A 21525-nucleotide genomic window follows, 5' to 3' on the forward strand; every position below is an offset into this window, starting at 1 on the left:
AAAGAACATCCAAGAGAATGTTAGGAGCATGTCAGCCAAAGGAGAAGGCAGCCTGGTCCAAGGCTCAGAGTCTTCCCTTCCAGACCATGAGGTCCCAGCTAGGGTTCTGGAAAATAGATTTCCAAATCACAATGCCCCCTGTCTCATTCTCTGGGGATGTGTACCAGCAGAGACTCCAGCCTCCTACTCAGCATGCTCCTTCATCAACTAAGTAGTGGAAAGCTGCTTGGGAGTCACTGTGGCTACTCTGGGGTGGCCCCTTACCACAGGAAATCTGTGGCTTAAACCTGGAGGCCACAATCATCCTAAGAACTGCTACACTGACAGACCTTTAGTAACTGAGAAGGACCCTAGGTGACATCTGCTTCGGAGTGTGAGGGTCTTTTTTCTAACAGGTTCCCAAATTACCTGTGATCCTGTTGGAAATGCTGAAGAGCCTGGAGGTCCTCTGTCGCTGCACAAATGGTTCCCGGTAATAACGGTCCCCAAAGCACATGCCCAGGAGCTCCTTGCGAACAGTCTTGTTCCAGAGTCCATAGATCAGAGGGTGGCAGATGGCACTGGTAAAGGACAGCCATGTGGCCCAAGTCTCCAGGGTTGGGGAGACATAGTTCTTCCCCCAGAGTGCCTCTGAGGTAATGACAACCATGTAGGGGCCCCAAGTGACCATGAAGGCGCCAATGACCACAAGAATGGTAATGAGGGCTTTGCACTGGTTAGCTGAATAGACCACGCCTTGAAAGGCATTCCTCCTGCTGCCTGAGGAGGAAGTGGAGGTACTAGAATTCTTCCTCCCGGTCCTCTGGGCATCCTCCTCCACAATGACCACAGAGCCACAGTGCACTTTTCGGGCCTTGACCCTGGCCACACGGAAGATGAAACCATAGCATACTAGCATGATGAGAAAGGGGAACAGGGCACACCAGATCTGCCAGAAGACAGTGTAGCCAGGCTCCCGGTGCCACGCAGCCACACACATCCACTTGAACTCATCAAACTCCAACGATGACCAACCAAATAGGGGTGGCAAGCAACCAATGAGGGAGTGGAGCCAGATGTAGACAAGAGCCATCACGGCTCGGTTCCCTGTGATCTTCATGGGGTACACCATTGGATACAGGACAGCGTAATAGCTAGAAAAAAAGATTGAGGGAGGTGAGAGATGACCTACATGGAGGCAGGACGTTCCACTTTCTTGGGTAGGGATTGTTGTACTTCTCCCAACTAACTAACCCTTGTGCTGTGAAGACTTCTACAAAAGACAACCTCACCCAATCCTCCCAGACAAGCAACAGGCTACACCATGTCACACAACTCTACACTATCAAGGACAAGGTCCTGTGTGAGGGTCAGCACATCAGAGCCTTCTTGTATTTAAGAATTCAGCTATGGGCCGGGCGTTGGTGGCGCACGTCTTTAATCCCAGCACTCAGGAGGCAGAGGCAGGTGTATCTCTGTGAGTTCGAGACCAGCCTGGTCTACAAGAGCTAGTTCCAGGACAGCCTCCAAAGCCACAGAGAAACCCTGTCTCGAAAAACCAAACCAAAAAAAAAAAAAAAAAAATTCAGTTATGGGGCTGGAGAGATGGCTCAGCCGTTAAAAGCTAGGCTCACAACCAAAAATGTAAGAATTCAGCTATCCTTGAGGGACATCCTATTGCAGATTCAGCCGTCCTCTTCAGGGACTGTGTTAGTTTCTTTCTACTACTCTGATAAACACCATGACCAACCAAAACAACCTGAAGAGGAAAGGGTTTATTTGGCTTACACTTCCTCATCACTGTGTACATCTGAAAAACAGAGACTAATAGGGCTGTCTCGAAGGCAAACTCAGCTAAATGTTGACAGTATAATAAATATGTCTGATTTGTGACAGTTATGCAACATGTGACAGTAAAAATCATGACCAATGCCGTTGTTTTCTGTACTGCTTAAAAAAAAAAACATTTTAGGCAGGATCACTTCATTGTGTAGCTCTGGCTGTTAGGGAAAGTTGGCCTTGAACTCACAGAGATCCACCTGCCTCTGCGTTGAGAATGCTGGTAAGAAAGGAATGCATTTCCACATCCAATTCATGCATCTTTGATTCCTGTATCTTTTCCCCCTTTTCTCCCCTCCCCTTGCCTCCCTTTATCGAATAGCGTAAAGATCAATTTAAATTTTTAGTCTAAACTAATATTTACTAATAAAAATAGCATCTGCCATTCACATATCTAAAGACACTAAATTTTCTTTTAATTCTTGGTTTCAGATTATTTTATTTTATGTTCCTGAGTGTTTTGTCTGAATGTATGTATGAGCATCACATGGATGCCTGATGCCTGAGGAGGTCAGAAGAGCAAGTCAGAGCCCCTAGAACTGGAGTTACAGACAGTTGTGAGCTGCCATATGGGTGCTGGGAATTGAACCTGGGTCCTCTGCAAGAGCAACAAGTACTCGTAACCACTGAGTCAACTCTCCAGTCCCAACATTTTGTTTTAATAATACAGCTTAGTCATAAAGATCTGGCCAAGCCACTGTGACTCCATCTTGTGTTGATGGGGGAGATGAGCTATTTCTTCAAGACAACCAGGTCTTGGAAACTCACCATCTTCGTCAGGTGGTCCCTTCTCCACTCAAAGCTGCTCCACTGAATGACCCTGGGGCCAGGCTGTGAGGACTGACACTGCAGCGATGTGAATCTGTCTGTTCCAATCCTATCACCTGGCTTCTGACTCTCAGACACTGCATCCTTATCACACACCCTGGGCACTTCTCCCTCGTTCTGTCTTGTCTCTTCCTCTGCATTCTCACAGCACGCAGAGCATACTAGCATCTTTTCCATAGTGGAACACTCCAAAGTTATTCGCCCCCAACTCTATCGCCCCTTCAATATTGATTTCACAGTATATTTACCCGCCTTATTTGGCTGTGTAGCCCCCAGTACAAGTGTTCAATAATTGTTTGCCAAATGACTAAAAACAGCCTATTCCCTAAGTAGAAGGGATCACCCTGCCTCCTATATACATGTGCAATCCTATTTGCTGTTTAGAATGTCACTCAAATGCCACCCTTCCTTAAGCACTCACTGTCCTACCCACCCTCTGCAGTGACTTCTGTAGTTGCCTATGGCAGCTGTTTCTGTTCAACACTAATAGCAGCATACATAGTTGAATTTGTGCTGCCAAGATGTCACCATGGTGGACAGTTTGGGGTCCCAACCAGGCCTGCAGCTTACTACCCCAAGACCCTGCCTTGGGCTGATGGGGGAAGTGCTTCTGTGTATGTGTTTGTCTTATTGGATGATAAATAAAGTACTGTTTGGCCAATGAGGCAGCAAGTTAGGCGGGACTGGGAGCCAAGGAGGATTCTGGGAAATGTAGTAAAAAAGTGGTGATCCAGGCAGGAAGTGACATAGCAGGGAGACTATATATAAATATATATATATATATAATATATATATATATATATATGCAAGGGCAAGAAGGAAGTCATCCTTTCTCTCTTCCTCCTGGTCTCTGCTCTGGAGTCGCCATGTGATCTGCCGGCAAGAAAGGGTACCAGCGGAAGGCATCCTCGATAAGATAAGTCTTTTAAAATATATAGATTTATGATAATTAAGACTGAGCTAGCAGATGAGAAATCCTAGTCATTGGCTAAGCAGCATTTGTACCTAATATAAGTCTGTGTGTGTTACTTGGGACCTTAACGTAGTGGCGGAACTTGGGCAGCCTGGCCGAATGCGCCCACGTGGAAGCAGGGCTCGGGCAGCTTGGCGGAAAGAACTATTGTTACATTGGGCCTTTAGAGACATCCAACAAATGCCCACAGCACTGGCATAGGTGAACTGCTGGTGATGCACTTTGATGGTCTGAGGATCTGTCATTCTCATCTTCATTTAACTTGCTCCCAGATTAGAGGAAGCAGTTTGCATCTTCCCGGACCTACCCCTGCAGACTACTGACACTATGACCAAGTACAGAGAGTGCTGCAGAGACACAGGGACCAACTTTCATCTACACCTGAGCTGCTTAGCCTCGATCTGCAAAAGCCAAGAAAACGGGTGTTCAGAAACCGTTATTTTTTCAAATAGAGAGTAAAATGCCAATAAGATCTGATTCTCTCTATTGCCAACAAATTCCCGGACTCTTTTCTCCTGTGTCATGCAGTCATCTTGGTAGGATACCAACGCATCTGTCTAACTTTTGGGAGAGCCCCTTGTCTTTTTCCAAGTATTTTGAAAGTGTGTTTCACTTCTCTGAACACAGCAATTCCACAAATGGACAGGGTCACCTGAGCACTACAGGGAGCTATGGAAAACCACCTAAATCCAGTACTAGGGTACTTAAAACTAAGTCAGAGTCCATCCCAGACAGAGTACCACATGACCACTAGTAGTACATTCTCCAAGGTTATCAGAGATGGGAGGAGATGTTCATGACTGCATGTTATATGACAAAAGCAGAGCATAGACCTATACATGCTGTGAGCTGATAGCAAACACACACACACACACACACACACACACACACACACACACACAAAATGTACTGCTGGGCTGGAGAGATGGAGAGATAGGTGGCTCTGTGCTTGCTACTCTTGCAAAGGACCCAGTTCCCAGAAGCTATGTTGTGCAGCTCACAACCACCTGTAGCCCCAGACCCAGAGAATCCAACATCCTCTTCTGATTTCTTTGGGCATCTGTGCCAGTGAGCACACACACATACCCATACGCACACATAATTAAAAATAAAATAAAATAACATCTGTTTTAAAGGATGTACTATAGAGCAGCTGGAGAGATTGCTCAGTGGTTAAGAACACTTGCTGCTCTTGCAAAGGACGTGGGTTTGGTTCATGGTATCCAACTGGTGGTTTACAACCATTCATAATTCCAGTTCTAGGGGGTCCAATGACCTCTCTGACCACTGCAGGCAAGATACTCATACATATAAAATAAATAAATCTAAAAAGAAAAACCTAAAAAACGTACTGCAGACAACTAAAAAGTAGTAAGGAGGCAGACACCCTGAAAACATGCAGTAATGTTCCTGGTTGGCTAGACTGTAAGCATCTATTTCATTCTTTTTATTTATGTTGCTTTTATTACTGGAAAAATAGACATTTAGAGATGCTAATAGTTTCATTTTGACTCATTCATTCTACATTCTCTACAAAGCCATGGGGAAAACAAGAATCCAGCCTTGGGGTCCCGCATCACTGTGCTCAGGGGAGTCAGTCCAACCCAAATAACTATGTTCCCAAGAGTCTGGAGACTTGTGTCAGCCTGTGGCAACATCCCTGAGTAGCCTCCTCTGTATTTCCCTGACCCTTCCTCAACAATCTTCCCAATTTCCAGGGAAGCACGTAGACCACAGACTTTGACTCTACTCTCTGTTTTCAAGAAGTCCAGCTCTGTGTATGATGATTGAAATGACCCAATAAATAAAGGTCAGAAACTTGCTGACAAGTCCAGCTGCCAGGTGCATAGCTAAACCTGCCAGCACAACGCTGGCAGGACTCCGAGAACATGAGTTGCAGCTAAGCAGTGTGGGCATCGGCATCTGGCCTCTGCCTCAGTTACACCTGGGGCGGGGTTAACACAGGCTGTAAAAGTGTGCTGGGCTCCTACAGGTATCACCATTCCCTGGGCTGTCTGCCTTCCCACTGCTCCCCAAGCCAGTCCTGGCTGTCTCTACAGAACAAAAGAGTAAAGGGGACTTTTGTCTGGGGTCCACCAGTCACAATGGGACAGAGGTCAAGGAAGACACATCAAGCACGCAGCGGAGAGGAACAGCTGAGTCTGAAGACCAGACTAGTTCTTGCTTTGGCATGTCACTCCCCTTGGCCCTTGCTTCATGTGGAAAAAAAAAAGGAACTATAGGTTCCTGGGATCTTTGTTTTGTTTTATTCTTTAAAGCAATGGACCTTCTTTTTCAAAATTAAGCTACAGTTGTGCAACACTTAACAACAGGGATACACTCTGAGCCCCGTCATCGGGTGATTTTGTTATGCAGAAGATATTATAGATTTTGTATAAAACTTAAATGTAAGAGGTACGGCACACTGCCTGCATGGTACATCCTATCAAATATACAATCCGTCATCCACCAGAACATTGTATGTGGCACTTGACCATACATAAGATATAGACAGATAAAATGAGAAGGACTCTGGCTAAGGGACTAAAGAGGAAACAAAACCCAACTTGTGCACTCTCCTTAGGAAGAACCTTCCAGTGCCCTTCCCAGGAACAAAGTCATCTGGAGTGGATGGACCAGAGATCCGTCCTTCCATAACCCTTCAACTCTCCGAGTCTGATGCAAACTTACCGGTCGATGGCAATGACCCCGAGGGTGAGCATGCTGGCCGAGCTGATCAGCAGGTAGAGAAGAGCAGAGAAGTTGCACCAGACCACGCCAAAGATCCATTCCCTCCGGATGCAGCTAGTTACCACAAACGGCAGCACCAGCACCGACAGCAGGAAGTTGGACAGGGTCAGGCTGAAGACGAACTTGTTGCTGAGGGTGAGGAGGTAGGACTTCTTGTACAAGGTGACGACAATGACCAAGTTGCCCAGGCAGACGAATACGGTGATGATGATGATGGCAATGAACTCAGTGACCACACCCCCTTCACCACCCTCCGTTGCAGTGAGATTGCTCAGCTCCTTCCTGTAGTGGGGGGAGGAGTTGAGGCTCATGGTCAGTGCACCTCGGGATGCGGTGAGCAGAGCATGCTGGGCGGCTGCAGAGAGAAGGCGGGACCAGGGGTGGGGGAGACTCATCAGATCACATCTCTTGCACTTTAGGAAAGATGAAGCCCAGCTTAGCAGGGCTAAGTCCGGTGCCTCATGTTCACCAACTGGAGTCTCTGAGACAGTCTCCCACGAAACCTCTACAACTTGTTTTTGTTTGTTTACATCCCACAGACCCTGTAATTGACTACTGTCTCTTACTACCTGTGGTAGCTTGGCTTTGGAATGTCTCCCAAAGATCCCTGTATCAAAGCCTTAATTCTTAGCTTGGCATTAGGAAGGGGGCTGGAGTGAAGCAGGTAGGATGTGAGGGCTGATGGGAGATGTTTAGTTCATTAGGATGTACACTTCAGAGAGGGTTACGGAACCCTGACTCTTCCTCTTTTGCTTACTGACTGTTAGGCGGGAAGCTGCTCTCCTCTACCATGAACTTACTGTGAGGTGCAGCTTGTCACATGCCCCTAACAATGGGCCAACTGCCCCCCATCTGGGCTCAAACCTCCAAAACTCTGAAGTAGGACACCACTCACCCCCCACCCCTTAAATTTTTCTCATGCGGTACTGGGCATCGAATACAGCATCCTGCATATACTAGGCAAGAAGTATCTACCACTGAGCTATATCCAGCCTGAACCTGCACTTTAAACAAGCAGCCAGAGGGACAGGTGGCTTGTCATAAGTATGCTCTGTGGGACATTTTGCAGACTGCTGCTGTGGGCCCTTGCTCCTCGGGTGGATTTTCAATTGGCAAAACAGGAGCCACAAGGGCTGCAGGCCACCTGCAGAATCAAAATCTATACTTTAACCCATATCCCAGCTTACTGCGGACACATTAAACTTGACCACAAGATTATCCTAATAACACGTGTGAGTTTCTGAGCAGGGCTAATAAATCAGGGTCAATGCTGTAACAGGGTGATCGCCCTCATTGGATATGGTGGAGGCAAGGAAGCAGGTAGGAATTGTGAGTGGGGACAGGAAGACACTGTATTGACCCACACAGACTTCACTGTCTAGTAAGTAAGGGTCCCTGCTCTCAGGAAACTGGCTTGAGATCTTGGCTAAAATTCAAGGTTGACACATTTTAAGCATAAAATATGCAGACTAATGTTTCTCCAGAACTTTTCATCTACTTTAATCAGAAAAAAAAAAAAGAATCCCACAGATCCATTTTCCTACCTGCTCTTATTGTCCATGAACAGAAAACACCAAAAAGAAAGGAACACAGCTTTCTGTGAGATACACAAGGTCCCCGTGACTAAATCGCTCCAAGATGGTCCCCAAACCTTCCTAAGGGACCTGCCATTCTGCCACCCTATTGGGCTTATGTAAGCATGAGGTCAACTTATCCTACGCAGAGTTTATAGCATAGGAAATGCTGTGAAGGCAGGTGTCTCCAGTCTTGAACATATGGAATTACTGTTTCTAAAGCCAAGTACAAACATTACTTCTACTAAAGCTTGCAATGTGCATGTCATCCCATATTTCCAAGCTGCTTAAATATTCTCTAAATCTTGATGCAGTTTCCCAGTGTCTTAGTTCCCCAGCATCACCATGTCATGAAGATGCTTTGTTGGTGGGTCAACTGAAGGTATGTTTCTTTGCAAGGTTCTTTCTGGTTTTCACCTTCAGTTGCCAAGTTCTAGATTTTGCTGCCTCTACGTAAATTATTAGTTGGAATCTCAAAACAAAGCCTTCATACAAGAATATCATTCTTGAGCCAGCTGCAATAGCTATAAGGTGATGGTGAAGAAAACAGACTTAAGACAGGCGGTGGTGGTCACACCTTTTATCCTAGCACTCGGGAGGCAGAGACAGGCGGGTCGCAGTGAGTTCAAGACTAGCTTTGGTCTACAGAGTGAGTTCCAGGACAGCCAGGACTACAGAGAGAAACACTGTCTCAAAAAAAACAAAAAAGAAAAGAAAAGAAAACAGACTTGGTACCAGGCATGGCAGTGCACACCTTTAATCCCAGCATTTAGAGGTAGAAGTAGGAGGATCTCTGTGAGTTTGAGGCCAGCCTGGTCTACATAGAAAGTTCCAAGCTAGCCAGGGCTCCATAGTGAGACCACCATTAATTTTTTTTTTCTTCTGGGCTAAATGAATACAGAAGCCCTTAAAAATGTGACTGGAGTGAAAAATATTACAAATGAGTATGTCCTCAGGACAGAGACTTTGGTTACATGTCGCTAGCACCTGCTCAGGCCCCTGTTACACACTTTGTTGGAGAATGACTTTAACACTTTGTGAGAGAGTTAACATCATAAAGGCAGCCCCTGAGAGAATAAAAACAGATGCAACGGAGACCAAGGGAGTCTCCACTGGTCCTGTTAGCAAGCCTGCCAATGACTGCAAAACGAGGGAGCTGCAGCTGGCAAGGGTTCTTGAGATCTCCCAGTCCAACCCTACCAGGGAGGGAGCCGAGGAATGTGGGCCAAAGAGGTGCCCACCCAGGAAATCCAGATCCTAGTCTCTGCCAGTAGGTCTTCAGTGGGCAGGCACAAGCCCCAGCAGATTCCTCCCACTGGAGCTTTAAAGAACCAGAGGATTTGGAAGGCCCCAGCCATCGCAGGCCTTCTGGCTGACAGCCAGCTTACCCCGGGGCCTGACAAGCCAGGGCCCATTGAATGGCAGCGAATTCCAGTGCGACTCACGTCTCTATGCTCCTGAGCACCCTCCACTGCCAGGCACAAAGGTGTTTCTGAGCTCGCACAACAAGCTGACCAACAACCCAGTGCTCCTGATGCACAGCTAGACAGGAACACGGGTGGAGTGTCAATGCACGATCAGAACCGTCCCTGAAGGAGTTAAAGTCCCAGGAGGGCTGGCAGCTACGTTCCTGTACCTTTACCTTTAAGGCCACAGATGCAAGGGTAGCCGCCCCTCTCCGGGAACCACCTTCAGTCTAGCCATCCATCTAGAAAGATAGTAAAGCATCAGCTGCCTCAGGCCACTAGCAATAGCCTCAAGTCATCCAAAGCCAAACCTTGTCACTAAAGACAGCAATCGATATCCTTTTTTTTTTTTTTTTTTTTTTTTTTTAAATTAAAACACAAGGCAGTGCTGGAGAGTCCAGAGACGATATCTGTGAATTGCACAAACTAGTTTGTGTGAGGGTTCCAGTACAAACAATTCGAGGCTGGAGCCACAAGGGCAGAATTACCATTCTCTTCCATGACTCCAAATTTGGATATTTTGTGAGCCTGTGTCACGTTCTTCCCTAGAATTCTGGTTATGGATGGTTTGTACTACATCTCCTACTCCATTGCTGCCTGAGTCTTGGAGGACAACAGGGGCTTAGGGGCTGAGACCACATACAGACTTCAACACCAGACCATCGGGGTAGGTAAAACCTAGCCTTTTGACTTTATATCCACAACTACGGACAAATCCATTGACTTCCATTTCCTTGCCAATGGAAATGGCTTTTATATTCTACACAGAGGAATTGTGAGGATGGAGTTGTGTCCAGCACCTAAAACATCTGGCACAAGACTGCCTTTGCCACAGGAGTTAGACCTCATTCTACTTTGGAAACTTATTTTCTCATTAGGGCAAATCCAACATCCCCTCCAGCTCCTACTCACAGCCACTGGTCTGGGGATGACAGAACTCCAGGCTTAGGACTTTGGCTGAGAGTGTTAGAGGACAAACTAGCCAACCAAGGGGCTCTATTGTCTGGCACAACAAGAGCATCACATCAGCTGCTCACCACTGACACTGTGTAGGAAAGGCTTACCAGGAAGCAAAGCTGAGAGAGTGAGAGTGAGAGCGAGAGGTGTGGTGGTCTGGGAAGAGAAAGGGAGAAGATACAGGTTAACCCATCCACAAATGCTCATGGAAGAGCGTGTGATTCTAAAATCTCGCTTTTCTCAATTACATACACAGGCTGTCCCTGCCCCCTACTTATGCTAATTTCCGTAAGTATCTGTCACTTGAAACTCAGCCCTGACTAATTTCCTAAAACATCATGATCTGCATTCAACATGTCAAGTCTACCTCTTTTGCCAAGTTTACTCCAACTCCTCAGACACGGCTCTGCTACCTCAGCTTCCTTCTATAAACTTCCTTCTCTTTCTCTTCTTGGACCCATGGATTGTCCTTGCATGAAAGTGTGGGAAGCTGTTCATCTCCAGAGAGGGGTATCTATAGGGTCAGAAGATTCATGTCACCTTCCACATGCACTGTGAGGCAAAGGTGACTTCCATGCTGGTTAGTGTGTTGTCAACTTGACAGAAGCTGGAATCATTTGGGAAGATGGGACCTCAGCTGAGGAGATGTCTTCACCAGGGTGGCCTGTGGGGAAGGCTATGAGGCATTTTCTTGATTAATGACTGATGTGGGAGGGCCTAGCCCACTGGAGGTGGTGCCACCATGGGCAGGTGGTCCTGGGTGATATAAGCAAGTAGGCTGAGTAAGCTATGAGAAGCAGGCCAGTAAGCAGTGTTACTCCATGGCCTCTGCTTCAGTTCCTGCCTCCAGGTTCCTTTCCTACTTGAGTTCCTGCCCTGACTTCTCACAGTGATGGACTGTTACTTCCCCAAGTTACTTTTGGTCATGGTAATTTATCACAGCAACAGAAACCCTAAAACAATTCCCTACTTCCAGATAGGACCAGCAAAGGACAGCCACAGAGACTACAAACAAAAGGTGAGCACTGTGAGGATGGAAAAGGCAGGGCTCCTAATACTCTCTAACAATGGGACACTAGACAGGACAAGACGGTGGCTGTCTGCTCTGGAGTTTAGCTGTAGAGAAAATAAATTCATTTTGGCAGAAGGTTCTCTTCTGGTAACCCTGGGCCTTTCCTCCTTCTTGCCTTTCTGGAGCTAGTCTCTCCCTCCAAGTTGGGACCTTACCCTTCATACCTACCCCACACATCATACAACCCACCCCAGGAAGCACTGACCAGCCTGAAAAGCTAGGCCCACACAGGCCTTCATTTAAGAGGATGAAATGCAAAGACACAAATACACACGATGCTCAGCTATCCCCCAGGTAAGGAATTATTCCAAAGCATCCTTTCAAACCAGTCCCAGTGGGTTGGTCACTGTGCAATTTTGATCATACTCGCAGAGGCTCGTCATCTGCACACCTCAAAGCAGCTTACGTACATCAGTCTCAGTAGATGGAGGTGGGTGGAGCCAGGGAGACGGTCCTAATAACCACCTTGTTTGTACTTCAGATAACTGAAAGGAGTGTGAACCCCCACTCCAATCCCACCCACAAACAAGGCCACACAGCTCGACAGGAGCCAGAAAGGGATCACAGGGTCCCTGGTTTTCATACATATATGTATAAAGAGTTCTCTCCCCAGTCTGCCTTCATTATGTTCTGGCAGTCACATGAAAGTCAGTCTAAAGATAGCAGGTATGGGAAAATGGCCTCAGTTACCCTGGGCAGATGTGCTCCTGCTGGCCTTCCCAGTATTGGCTATAGTGTTTAGTGCTTTGCTTCGCTTTGCTTTGCTTCCCCACTGGGTCCCACAAAGCGAGTCATGGGCTTGTTCAGAGCCTCTTGGTGTGTGAATTAGGTCTGCGTTCTGGTCTGCTTGGGAAAATACATCAAGGGAAAGAAAAGAAGCAAGCATGGGAACCCACATGACCTTGTGGTCTCTTTCTGAATTCTCAATTCGCTGGGCAGAAACACTGTGAACAACCCCTTCACAGCACCCTTTGGCACTACAGCTGGGTGTCTGTGGCTTAGGGATCTTTGCTAGTTTCTGCCACTATGACACCATCCATAAAGAAGTGTGCCAGTTCAGAATCTGTCCAGATCCAGGCTCTTGACTTGCTAAGTAGCCTCTCTGGGCATCAGTTTCCATCTGTAAAGTAAAGGGAAAAGGAGTGCCTGTTCTAGGGCTTGTCAATGAGTCAATATTTGCACAGTTCCTAAAATAGTGCCTGGGTCCATGCAAGTACCCATTAAGGAAAGCTGGAAATGGGCTGAGAAAGGTTAGGTTAAAGGTAACTAAGCTCAGCTCTACAAGCTGGCTCTGTGGCTGCCAACTGACCTTTAACCCATCCACTCATCACAACACATGAGAGTCTACATGGTGTAGCCTCATTTCATCTCACACATCTCACCCACACATCCACCGCTGCACAGATCCCACCAAGCTCCAGCAGCTGGCCTACGTGCTCTTTACTTTCAGCCTACTCTTGTTGAAGCATATCACCTACCTGGAATATTCTCCCCGTTAATAATCTTTAATAAGTCTATTTGTCAAATAACTTCATTGAAAGAGAAAAAGCAAACTAGTAAATAGGAGGAGACTGGGGACCTGGGGTAATGCAAAAAATACATGAATTTATGACATTGGGTTTGACAATGATACTACAGACAGGATACTAAAGGTATAGGCCACAATGAGAGACAAAGCCAGAGATAGACACTCTCTGTCTCTATCTCTGACACACACAAACATACACAGAGACAGACAGACAGACAGACAGACAGACAGACAGACAGACAGACACAGAGAAATAGACAAATTTGATTTCCTGAGCTTTTAAACTATATGCATTCAAAGATACTCATTTTTTCCTCTGAGACAGGGTTTCTCTGTGTAGCCCTCATTGTCCTGGAACTCACTCTATAGGCCACCAGGCTGGCTTCAAACTCACAGGGATCCACCTGTCTCTACCTCCCGAGTGCTGGGATTAAAGGTGTGCACCTCCACACTTGGCTAAGACACTCACTTTTTACTCAAAAGAATAAAAAAAGATAACCCACAGAAGTGGAGAAAATTATGTATCTGTTAGGACATTGATATTCAGAATATATAACAGACACCTAAAACTCCAAGAACAAAAATGCAAACAATCCAACTGGAAAACAGGCAAAAGACTTGAACAGTGTTTCTGCAAAGAAAGCAAGCAGCCAAGTGCAAATTCGAAACGTCACCAATACATTGTAGAAACACAAAGAGAGTCTTCCACTCATTAACAACCAGAAATGGAGAAAACAAGTGTTGGTGACAATATGGCAGGGAAAAAAAAAACTGTACTTCTCTGGGCATGGTGACTAACACCTTTAGTCCTAGCACTGGGGAGGCAGAGGCCAGGGGATCTCTACAAGTTCAAGGTCAGCCTGGTCTACATATCGAGTTTCAGACCATCTAGGGCAGCATAATGAAACTGATTCCTAATAATAATAATAATAATAATAATAATAATAATAATAATAATAATTTAAAGATTAAAAACATGCCTTGCAGACTACTGGTGAGGGGTGTGAAATGGTAGCACCAATACAGAAAAGTTCCTAAGAAACTTAGTGCAGAGAATTACTGTACGATCCAGCAATTCCACTGCTGGGTATGTATGCAAAAGAACCAAAAGCAATGCCTGTAAGATGCATCCATTGGTTGCAGCACGTGTCTGCAACCTGAGTTCCATTCCTGGAACACACATAAAGGTGGGGGGAGAAAAACAAATATGAATGTAGTTACTATCACAGGACTGCACAATACATTTAGAACCCATCAAGATGGTAAATTTTATGTCATGTGCATTTATGTATTTTGCCATAATAAAAATTTCTTTAAGAATCTGTCTATTGCCGGGTGGTGGTGGTGCACGCCTTTAGTCCCAGCACTCAGGAGGCAGAGGCAGGCGGATCTCTGTGAGTTCGAGGCCAGCCTGGTTTACAAAGTGAGTTCCAGGACAGCAAGGGCTATTACACAGAGAAAACCTGTCTCAAAAAAGAAAAGAAAGGGAAAGAGAGAGAAAGGAAGGAAGGAAGGAAGCAAGGAAGGAAGGAAGGAAGGAAGAAAAGAAAAAAAGAATCTGTCCATCTTCACCTTAATTTTGCTGTCTCACAGAGTGAGGAAAGTCATAAAGAAATAAAGAAAGCCTGGGGCTGGAAGACGGATCAGCAGTTCAGAGTAGCTGACTTCCAGAACCCCAAGTTTGGTTCCTAGTGCCCATGTCAGGTGGCTCACAACCCCTGTAATTCCAGCTCCAGGGACCCAACACCTCCGTGGCTTCAAGGCCAAGTCTCTGTATGAGATCATGAAGCACTCTGCGCCTCAGAGACTGAAATGCGTTACAAGGTTAAAAAAAACTCAACTTGGAGTTAAAAATGTGTTTGCTCTTTCTGTTGGATCTTCATGGAAAGTCCCACACAAAGCTGTACTCTCTGAAGTAAATGTTTAGAGGCCCCTCTCCCAGGCCCGGCTAGCAATAGTCACACTAGCCTTCCGATGGCCCAGGTTTACCAGTCAGCATAGTCATCAGAGGGTCAGGCAAAGTCCTAGACCCACAAGCAGGCAGGAACACAACTCACTACGGAGAGCTGTGAGGAAGTATTTTGGGAAAATGGGAAAATGGAAGGCTCTCGACACCCGATGACAGAGAAAGTCTTCACTAGAGAAGAGTATCAGTCCCAGTTGCCCACCTGCCAAGCATCCTTCTCCTACTGGACATTCCAGCCTGGTCCATGTAATTTCTCTGAGTGGAATAAAGGCAAGATGACAGATCTTTTACATGAGGTTCAGACCATGGCCCCAGAACAGGAATCCCAACAAAACCCAAAGGCAAAACTAGGTCAGACCAGGTCAAAACTGTCCAAAGCCATTCCAAGTCTACCTGATGCTGTTTCCAAGGCTACACACCAAGTCTACCTGATGCTGTTGCCAAGGCTACTCCAAGTCTACCTGATGCTCTTGCCAAGGCTACTCCAAGTCTACCTGATGTTGTTGTTAGGGCCACGATGAGTCAACAGGCAATTAGATCTGCTCAGAAGCCCCAGCACGGATGGAGAGACACCAATGACATCCCCCAGGAGCTGTAGACTCCTACATCCAGCTGGCCACTCAACATCTCTACTCTCCTGTCACAGGCAATGAAAGCCAAACATGTTCCAAACCACCTCTTCATCATCTTATGTGAGGCATTCCCATCCTTCCAGGTGCTCAGAGCCTCATCTTGAAGTCACTCTTGATTCTTTGCATACTCTCATGTCCCAAATCAAGTCCATTTGGGAATTTGGCTCCCTATCCGGAATGTATTTAGAATTCAACCTTGTCTTATTATAGCTCAGCCCCCATCACTTTACCCCAGACTATCTGTGTCTTCTTTGAGAGCTGGAGACATAGTTCAGTCCATAAAGAACTTGACAGAGCAAGCGAGAGGACTGGAGTTTAGTCTCTAGAACCCATACAAAACAGCTGGTGCAGAGGGCTTCTCTATAACCATAGCACAGGGTGGCTGGAAACAGCAAAACCCCTAGAACTCACTGGCCAGAGAGTGTAGCCAATTGGTAAGTAACAGGTTCAGTGACTCTGTCTCAAAACACAAGGTAGAGGGTCGGTGAGATAACTCAGCAAGTAAAGGCACTTGCCACCGAGCCTGACAACCTGAGATTGATTCCCTGACCACCTGGTAGAAGAGATAACCCACACACAAATAATAAGTTACAATTAAAAATACCTTTTTTAAAAAAAAAAAAGACAAGGTGAAGAATGATTAAGGAAGACACCAGATGTTGACCTGTGGCCTCCAATCACTGATTTAAAAGGAGCAGATTTCTCAATGGCTCTCAATCCTTTGCCCTTTCTCCTAAGGAAACCCAAACGCAACGTTTAAGGGAGAGCTAGCTTTTGAGCATGTGGCTGGAAGTCCCACACAGTGCAGAAAGCTTGAAACAGCTAAGTCTCCTAATGAGCTGTGATGCCACTGCACCTGGCTCCAGCTAAACAACAACCCCTTCTCAGTTCCCTGTACGAAACTTTCCTTGCTGGAAAACAGCAACCCAATTTGACAACACAGGTCAAAGATGGAACGAGAGAAGCCAAGGAAGGTGAACTGCAGTGAGGTAGTGACAGCGTAATCCAACAGCTGGTGAGAACAGGTGTCATGGGGCAGCCACCCCTTCTCCCAATCCCTTTTCATCCATCCTTGTCTCAGTATCCTCAACTCCCTCCTGGTGCAAAAGATCCCACAACCTTAACTTGCTTGCCCTCTCCCATGGTAACCCTAAACATACAAGGAGAATGTAACCACCAAGGAGTGCAATGCCAGTAGCAATTTCTAAAATTGCACCTAAAGACCAGCTTACACCCTGGAATGCTTCATTCTGGACAGCTGGGTTTTCCGAACTGGTGAGATGTTATTAACAGCACGTTAACTCTTTCTAGTAACCCTTTCAGCAAAATAAGTGAAATCCACCATACTTTTCCATGTGTGTGTTTTTGTTTTGTTTTGTTGGGTTTTTGTTTTGTTTTGTTTTGTTTTTTGAGACAGGGTTTCTCTGTGGCTTTGGAGGCTGTCCTGGAACTAGCTCTTGTAGACCAGGCTGGTCTCAAACTCACAGAGATCCGCCTGCCTCTGCCTCCCGAGTGCTGGGATTAAAGGCGTGCGCCCCCAACGCCCAGCTCCATGTGTTTTATCTTACGTGGATGGATGTTTTATCTGCATGTATGCCTATGCACCATGTGTGTGCCTGGTGCCAGAGTACGACAGGGGAGACATCAGATCCCCTAGAATAAGAGTTACAGACACTTCTGAGCTGCCATTTGAGTGCTGGCAATTAACCCTAGGTCCTCTGGAAGAGCAGCTAGTGCTCTGAACCACTGGGACATCCTCCAGTCCCTTTTCCCTAAATCCCCTCAATACATGGGCCTTAGAAATCAATTCCAGGCGGGGCGTTGGTGACATAGGCCTTTAATCCCAGCAAGTGGATCTCTGTGAGTTCGAGGCCAGCCTGGTCTCCAGAGCGAGTGCCAGGATAGGCTCCAAAGCTATGCCGAGAAACCCTGTCTGGAAAAAAAGAAAAAAGAAAAGAAATCAATTCCAATGTTATCACTGGCTTTTGAAACCTCCAAGGTTGTTAGTTCACAACTGATCAGCTGGTGGGTCATGACAGTAGACCACTGTCACATGATCTGAATGAATTATGTTCAGTTACACCAACCGGTTGCCACTGAGCTGTTCCAAAGGGCAAAGTCAGAGAAACCTGAGTTTCCTGCAGAGACCATAGGGATCCAAGCAGAAGGTCCATGAACAGCCTGGATGAGGAAGAATGTCACTGTTCCTAGCTACCATACACCTTTTCCTTACTTTCTATAAACTACCCTACCTCACATTCTCCAACTGGATCACTTGGTGGTGGTCACTGGAGGGGTCCACCCAAACAAGTACACCCCAAGCACAGTTGAAGGCCCAATAAGGGATATTACAATAAAAATCTCTGTGGCCAAAAAAATTCAAATGCATTTTTCACATGGTAATTAATTCACAGTAGCTTTTTGTTCTTAGGCGTGTCCTCCAGTTGAAGAGATAATAAAAGGGCAAGGAGGAGTCATGTGGGCTGGAAAAGCCATTCCTGTGCCCCAGGCCATGAGCCTCCTCAGCGCCACTTATTACCACTTATTTGAATAGCATGTAGCTCAAGGCCTGACTATCGCTTGAGCTAAACTCCCAAGAAGCCTTTCTGGAACATTCTGCTCCTATTGTGGTTGCTGGCATCACCATACCTACAGTGTTCCTGGTCCATTTTAGTTATCTTTTCAGACACACGCATCTTTACACAGCACAAGGGTTTTTGTTGTTTTGTTTTTTGTTTTTTTTAAGGGAAGGTTGTGTTCCTTTCCCGGTGGCTTACAAATGTTTCCTGAGTGTCTTCTACTTTCTCAATTGGCTTTGAGAAGATAAATATTTTGTATTCTCCCTACACGCTTTCTTTTGGATTGGATATGAAGTATCTCCCTAACAGACTCATGTGTTGAAGACACGGCTCCCCAAACAGTGTTGAGATGCGTGGCTTAAGGAAGGGACTGGATCACACATGCAGGCAATGACCTGATCAGTGGACAAATGCGCTGATGAACTCGTAATTTAATGGACGGTTTCAAAGTTGTAGAAAGTGTGGGAGGGGGTAACCGATCAGAAGTACCTGAGTGCCTTTGGAGGCCCCCACGCCCACCCCCTACCCCCACCCCATTCCTCTTCCTGCTTCCCAGCCATCAAGGGATAACCAGATCATTGTTGCATCCTCTTCCTCATCAAGCTCTTCTCCATGACAGGCTCGGAAACATTGGAACCAGCATGCCATATGGTGGACCCTCTGAAGCCATGAGCCAAAATAGGTCTTCCCTAGCTTAAGTTGTTATCGCAGGCATTTGTCACAGCGGCCAAAAGCTAACCCACACTAGTATCCGCTTAGACCTGGTAATCAGTAGAAGAACATGGACTTTGGAGTCCTCACCCAACCTAGGTCTGGGTTCTGGTGATCTTGTCTTTTAACCTCTCTGAGCCTCAACTTTTCCATGAGGTAAAAGAGAGAATTAACTGACTTCGTACGATTGCCAAAGAGGAAACATGGGTAAAAGCGGCTGGCAGAATGGCTACCAAGGTAAACTCTAAGATGCCTATATAAATGAAGGCATGAAACATTTAATCCCTCCCACTTCAAATGTAATTAAAGACACCTAACTACTTAGCTAGATGAAATGGATGTGAGGCAGGAGAAGGCCAAATGAAAACTACCCAGGCTCCATTGGGGATTCAAGGCACCGGAAGCTAAGTGTAGAAAAATACTTCCTCCCAGTAGTGAACTGACTTAGCACTTGGTATCCAATCACCTACTTGCCACAGCGAAGTCTGGGTCACAGGCACGTTTAAATGTATCTCTACTTGTGACTATAGGTGGCCATGTCCCCTGTTTCCTTTGCCTCCCAAGCCCCTTCCTTGAAGAGTGAACTTTCCCTGTGAAAGCAAAAAAAAAAAAAAAAAGAAAAAAAAAGAAAAGCTCACAGTGATGTTAGTGAAGAGAATCGGGACGGCTGGGGAACAAGGCAGGTAAATCCAAGCAGACATCTCAGGTAACCACTACTCCTAGGAGAGGTGATTTTGCGCCCTCTGCAGGGAACACCTGGAACTGCCAGGAGGCACTTGGCTGTCACACCGGGGGAGATGGATGGGGCAAGTCAGGGAAAGGGTGTTTGGACGCACAGATCAACCCAACAGACAATAGCTAGTAAAAATATCAGTCACATGGGGATGGAAGGATCCTGTCCTGTAGAAGCAATATTTCTTACTGTATATGCTTTCTAAACAGATTAAGAAAAATAAAACAACCCCCTCCACACATATACAGACACACAAAGGAGTAAGGAAATAGTAAGTAATGAAGGCTACACTCAGAAGACCAAAACAATTACTTCCATTAAAGGCAAACAATGATTACATGTTAATTAAGTTTTACCCTCAATTTTATTTTTTACTGATTATACTCACTGAGCAAAACAAACTAACTAAGCCTATATTGCTAAAATGACAATATTACTACATTTAATTTAACACATTTATTGATTCCTTGAGAGTTTTAGACATGTAATAGTATAATTATTATGTTGTCATTATTATTATTGAGACAGGGTCTCACTGTATAGCCCCAGCTGGCCAAGAACTCACTATGTAGAGCAGGCTGGCCTCAAACTCATAGAGATCCACCTGCCTCTGCCTACTGAGTGCTGGGATTAAAGGTGCATGCCACCAAGTCGGGCCTTAGCAATATTATTTTTAAATGGCTCACAGGAATATTTTTTCTGAATAATTTTCTCTGGTGGCCATATGTAAGGCAGATACCTAATGAACCTGTAGCCACACTGTTGCAGGTTTCTGGACACTCATATAATCTTATCCTCCAGTCGGCTCTCTGCTTGTCATTCCTCAGTACACCATGCAAAAAAAAGTATGTAAGGAAGATACTCATTGCTCAGCTATTCTTTACAGCTGTAACACAACAGAAGTAAGATATGACCGAGTTTATAAGGGGGGACACAAGCAGTAAATAATAAATATGTAAGATAATTCCAGGTGGTAGTAAGTGCAAAGAGGAAAAACGAAACTGGCCCCGTTCATCTGTTTCCCCTTACTATAGTGAAATGTCTCACAATGCATACTTTCTCAGGAAAGTTTGTTCAGCTCGTGGTTTTGGAGGGTGAAACCCTAAGCATCGTCTGACTATATCATATCTTGATGAGTGCCGTCTGGGAGGGAGAGGCCATGAAAGACCACATGGCCAGGCAGGAAGTCAGCACACAGGAGGCATCAGAGCCAACTGGTCTATAACTCAACTCTTGAGGGTGCTGGGAAGCAAGCTTGGGTCCTCAGGAAGAGCAGCAGATAATCTCAACCTCTGAGCCATCTCTCTAGACCCAAGGGTCCTTTACATAAGTTTTCACTCTGTATGCTCTGTCTACCACCAAATCTTTTCTAGTTAAGTCTCCATCTTTACCCAAGAGAACAGACTCACATCCACCCACCCTTAGACGTTTTCTTCCATGTATGACACATCCAAGCACCTCAGATATGACACATACAGAAAAAAAAAAAAATTCACCATCTCGGCTCCTATCATCCCTACTCCACAGAACACCACCATTCACCCCATCTCTTAAAACAGAAACCTAGGGACTAGAGATACAGTTCAGCTATAGGATACTTGCCTAGCACTCACCCTGGACTCTGTCCCCAGCACTAAATGAAGTATTTATGTTAACACACACCTATAATCCCAGCCCTGGGGAAGTGAAGGCAGAAGGATCAAAGCCATCTCTGTCACACAAGGGATTCATGCCCATCCTGGGCTAGAGACCCTATCTTTTTTTTAAAAAGTAGCTTGTGCTGGAGAGAGGACTCAGCAGTTAAGATCACGTGATGCTCTTGCAGTGGATCTGGGTTCAGTTCCCAGCAGTTACACCAGGCCACTTACAGCCTCCTGTAAATCAAGTTCCAGGGGATCTATTGTTTTCCAGACTCTGAGGGCATTTGGACACACACA

General features: G+C 45.9%; 1 protein-coding gene across 2 annotated transcripts in view; it reads right to left on the reverse strand.

The window, feature by feature from the left end:
* Positions 1-21525, reverse strand: part of Gpr161 (G protein-coupled receptor 161) — a 40131-nt gene that overhangs the window by 12343 nt on the left and 6263 nt on the right. For both annotated transcript variants that reach the window (XM_027417140.2, XM_027417139.2), the window contains exons 2-3: positions 6311-6725; positions 409-1133 (exon numbers count right to left, since the gene is read on the reverse strand). In XM_027417140.2, the coding sequence (XP_027272941.1) occupies positions 409-1133; positions 6311-6681 (1096 nt within the window). In that variant the 5' untranslated portion in view covers positions 6682-6725. The remainder of the gene's footprint in view (positions 1-408; positions 1134-6310; positions 6726-21525) is intronic.

Source organism: Cricetulus griseus, chromosome 5 (assembly GCF_003668045.3).
Source record: "Cricetulus griseus strain 17A/GY chromosome 5, alternate assembly CriGri-PICRH-1.0, whole genome shotgun sequence".
Taxonomy (NCBI): domain Eukaryota; kingdom Metazoa; phylum Chordata; class Mammalia; order Rodentia; family Cricetidae; genus Cricetulus; species Cricetulus griseus.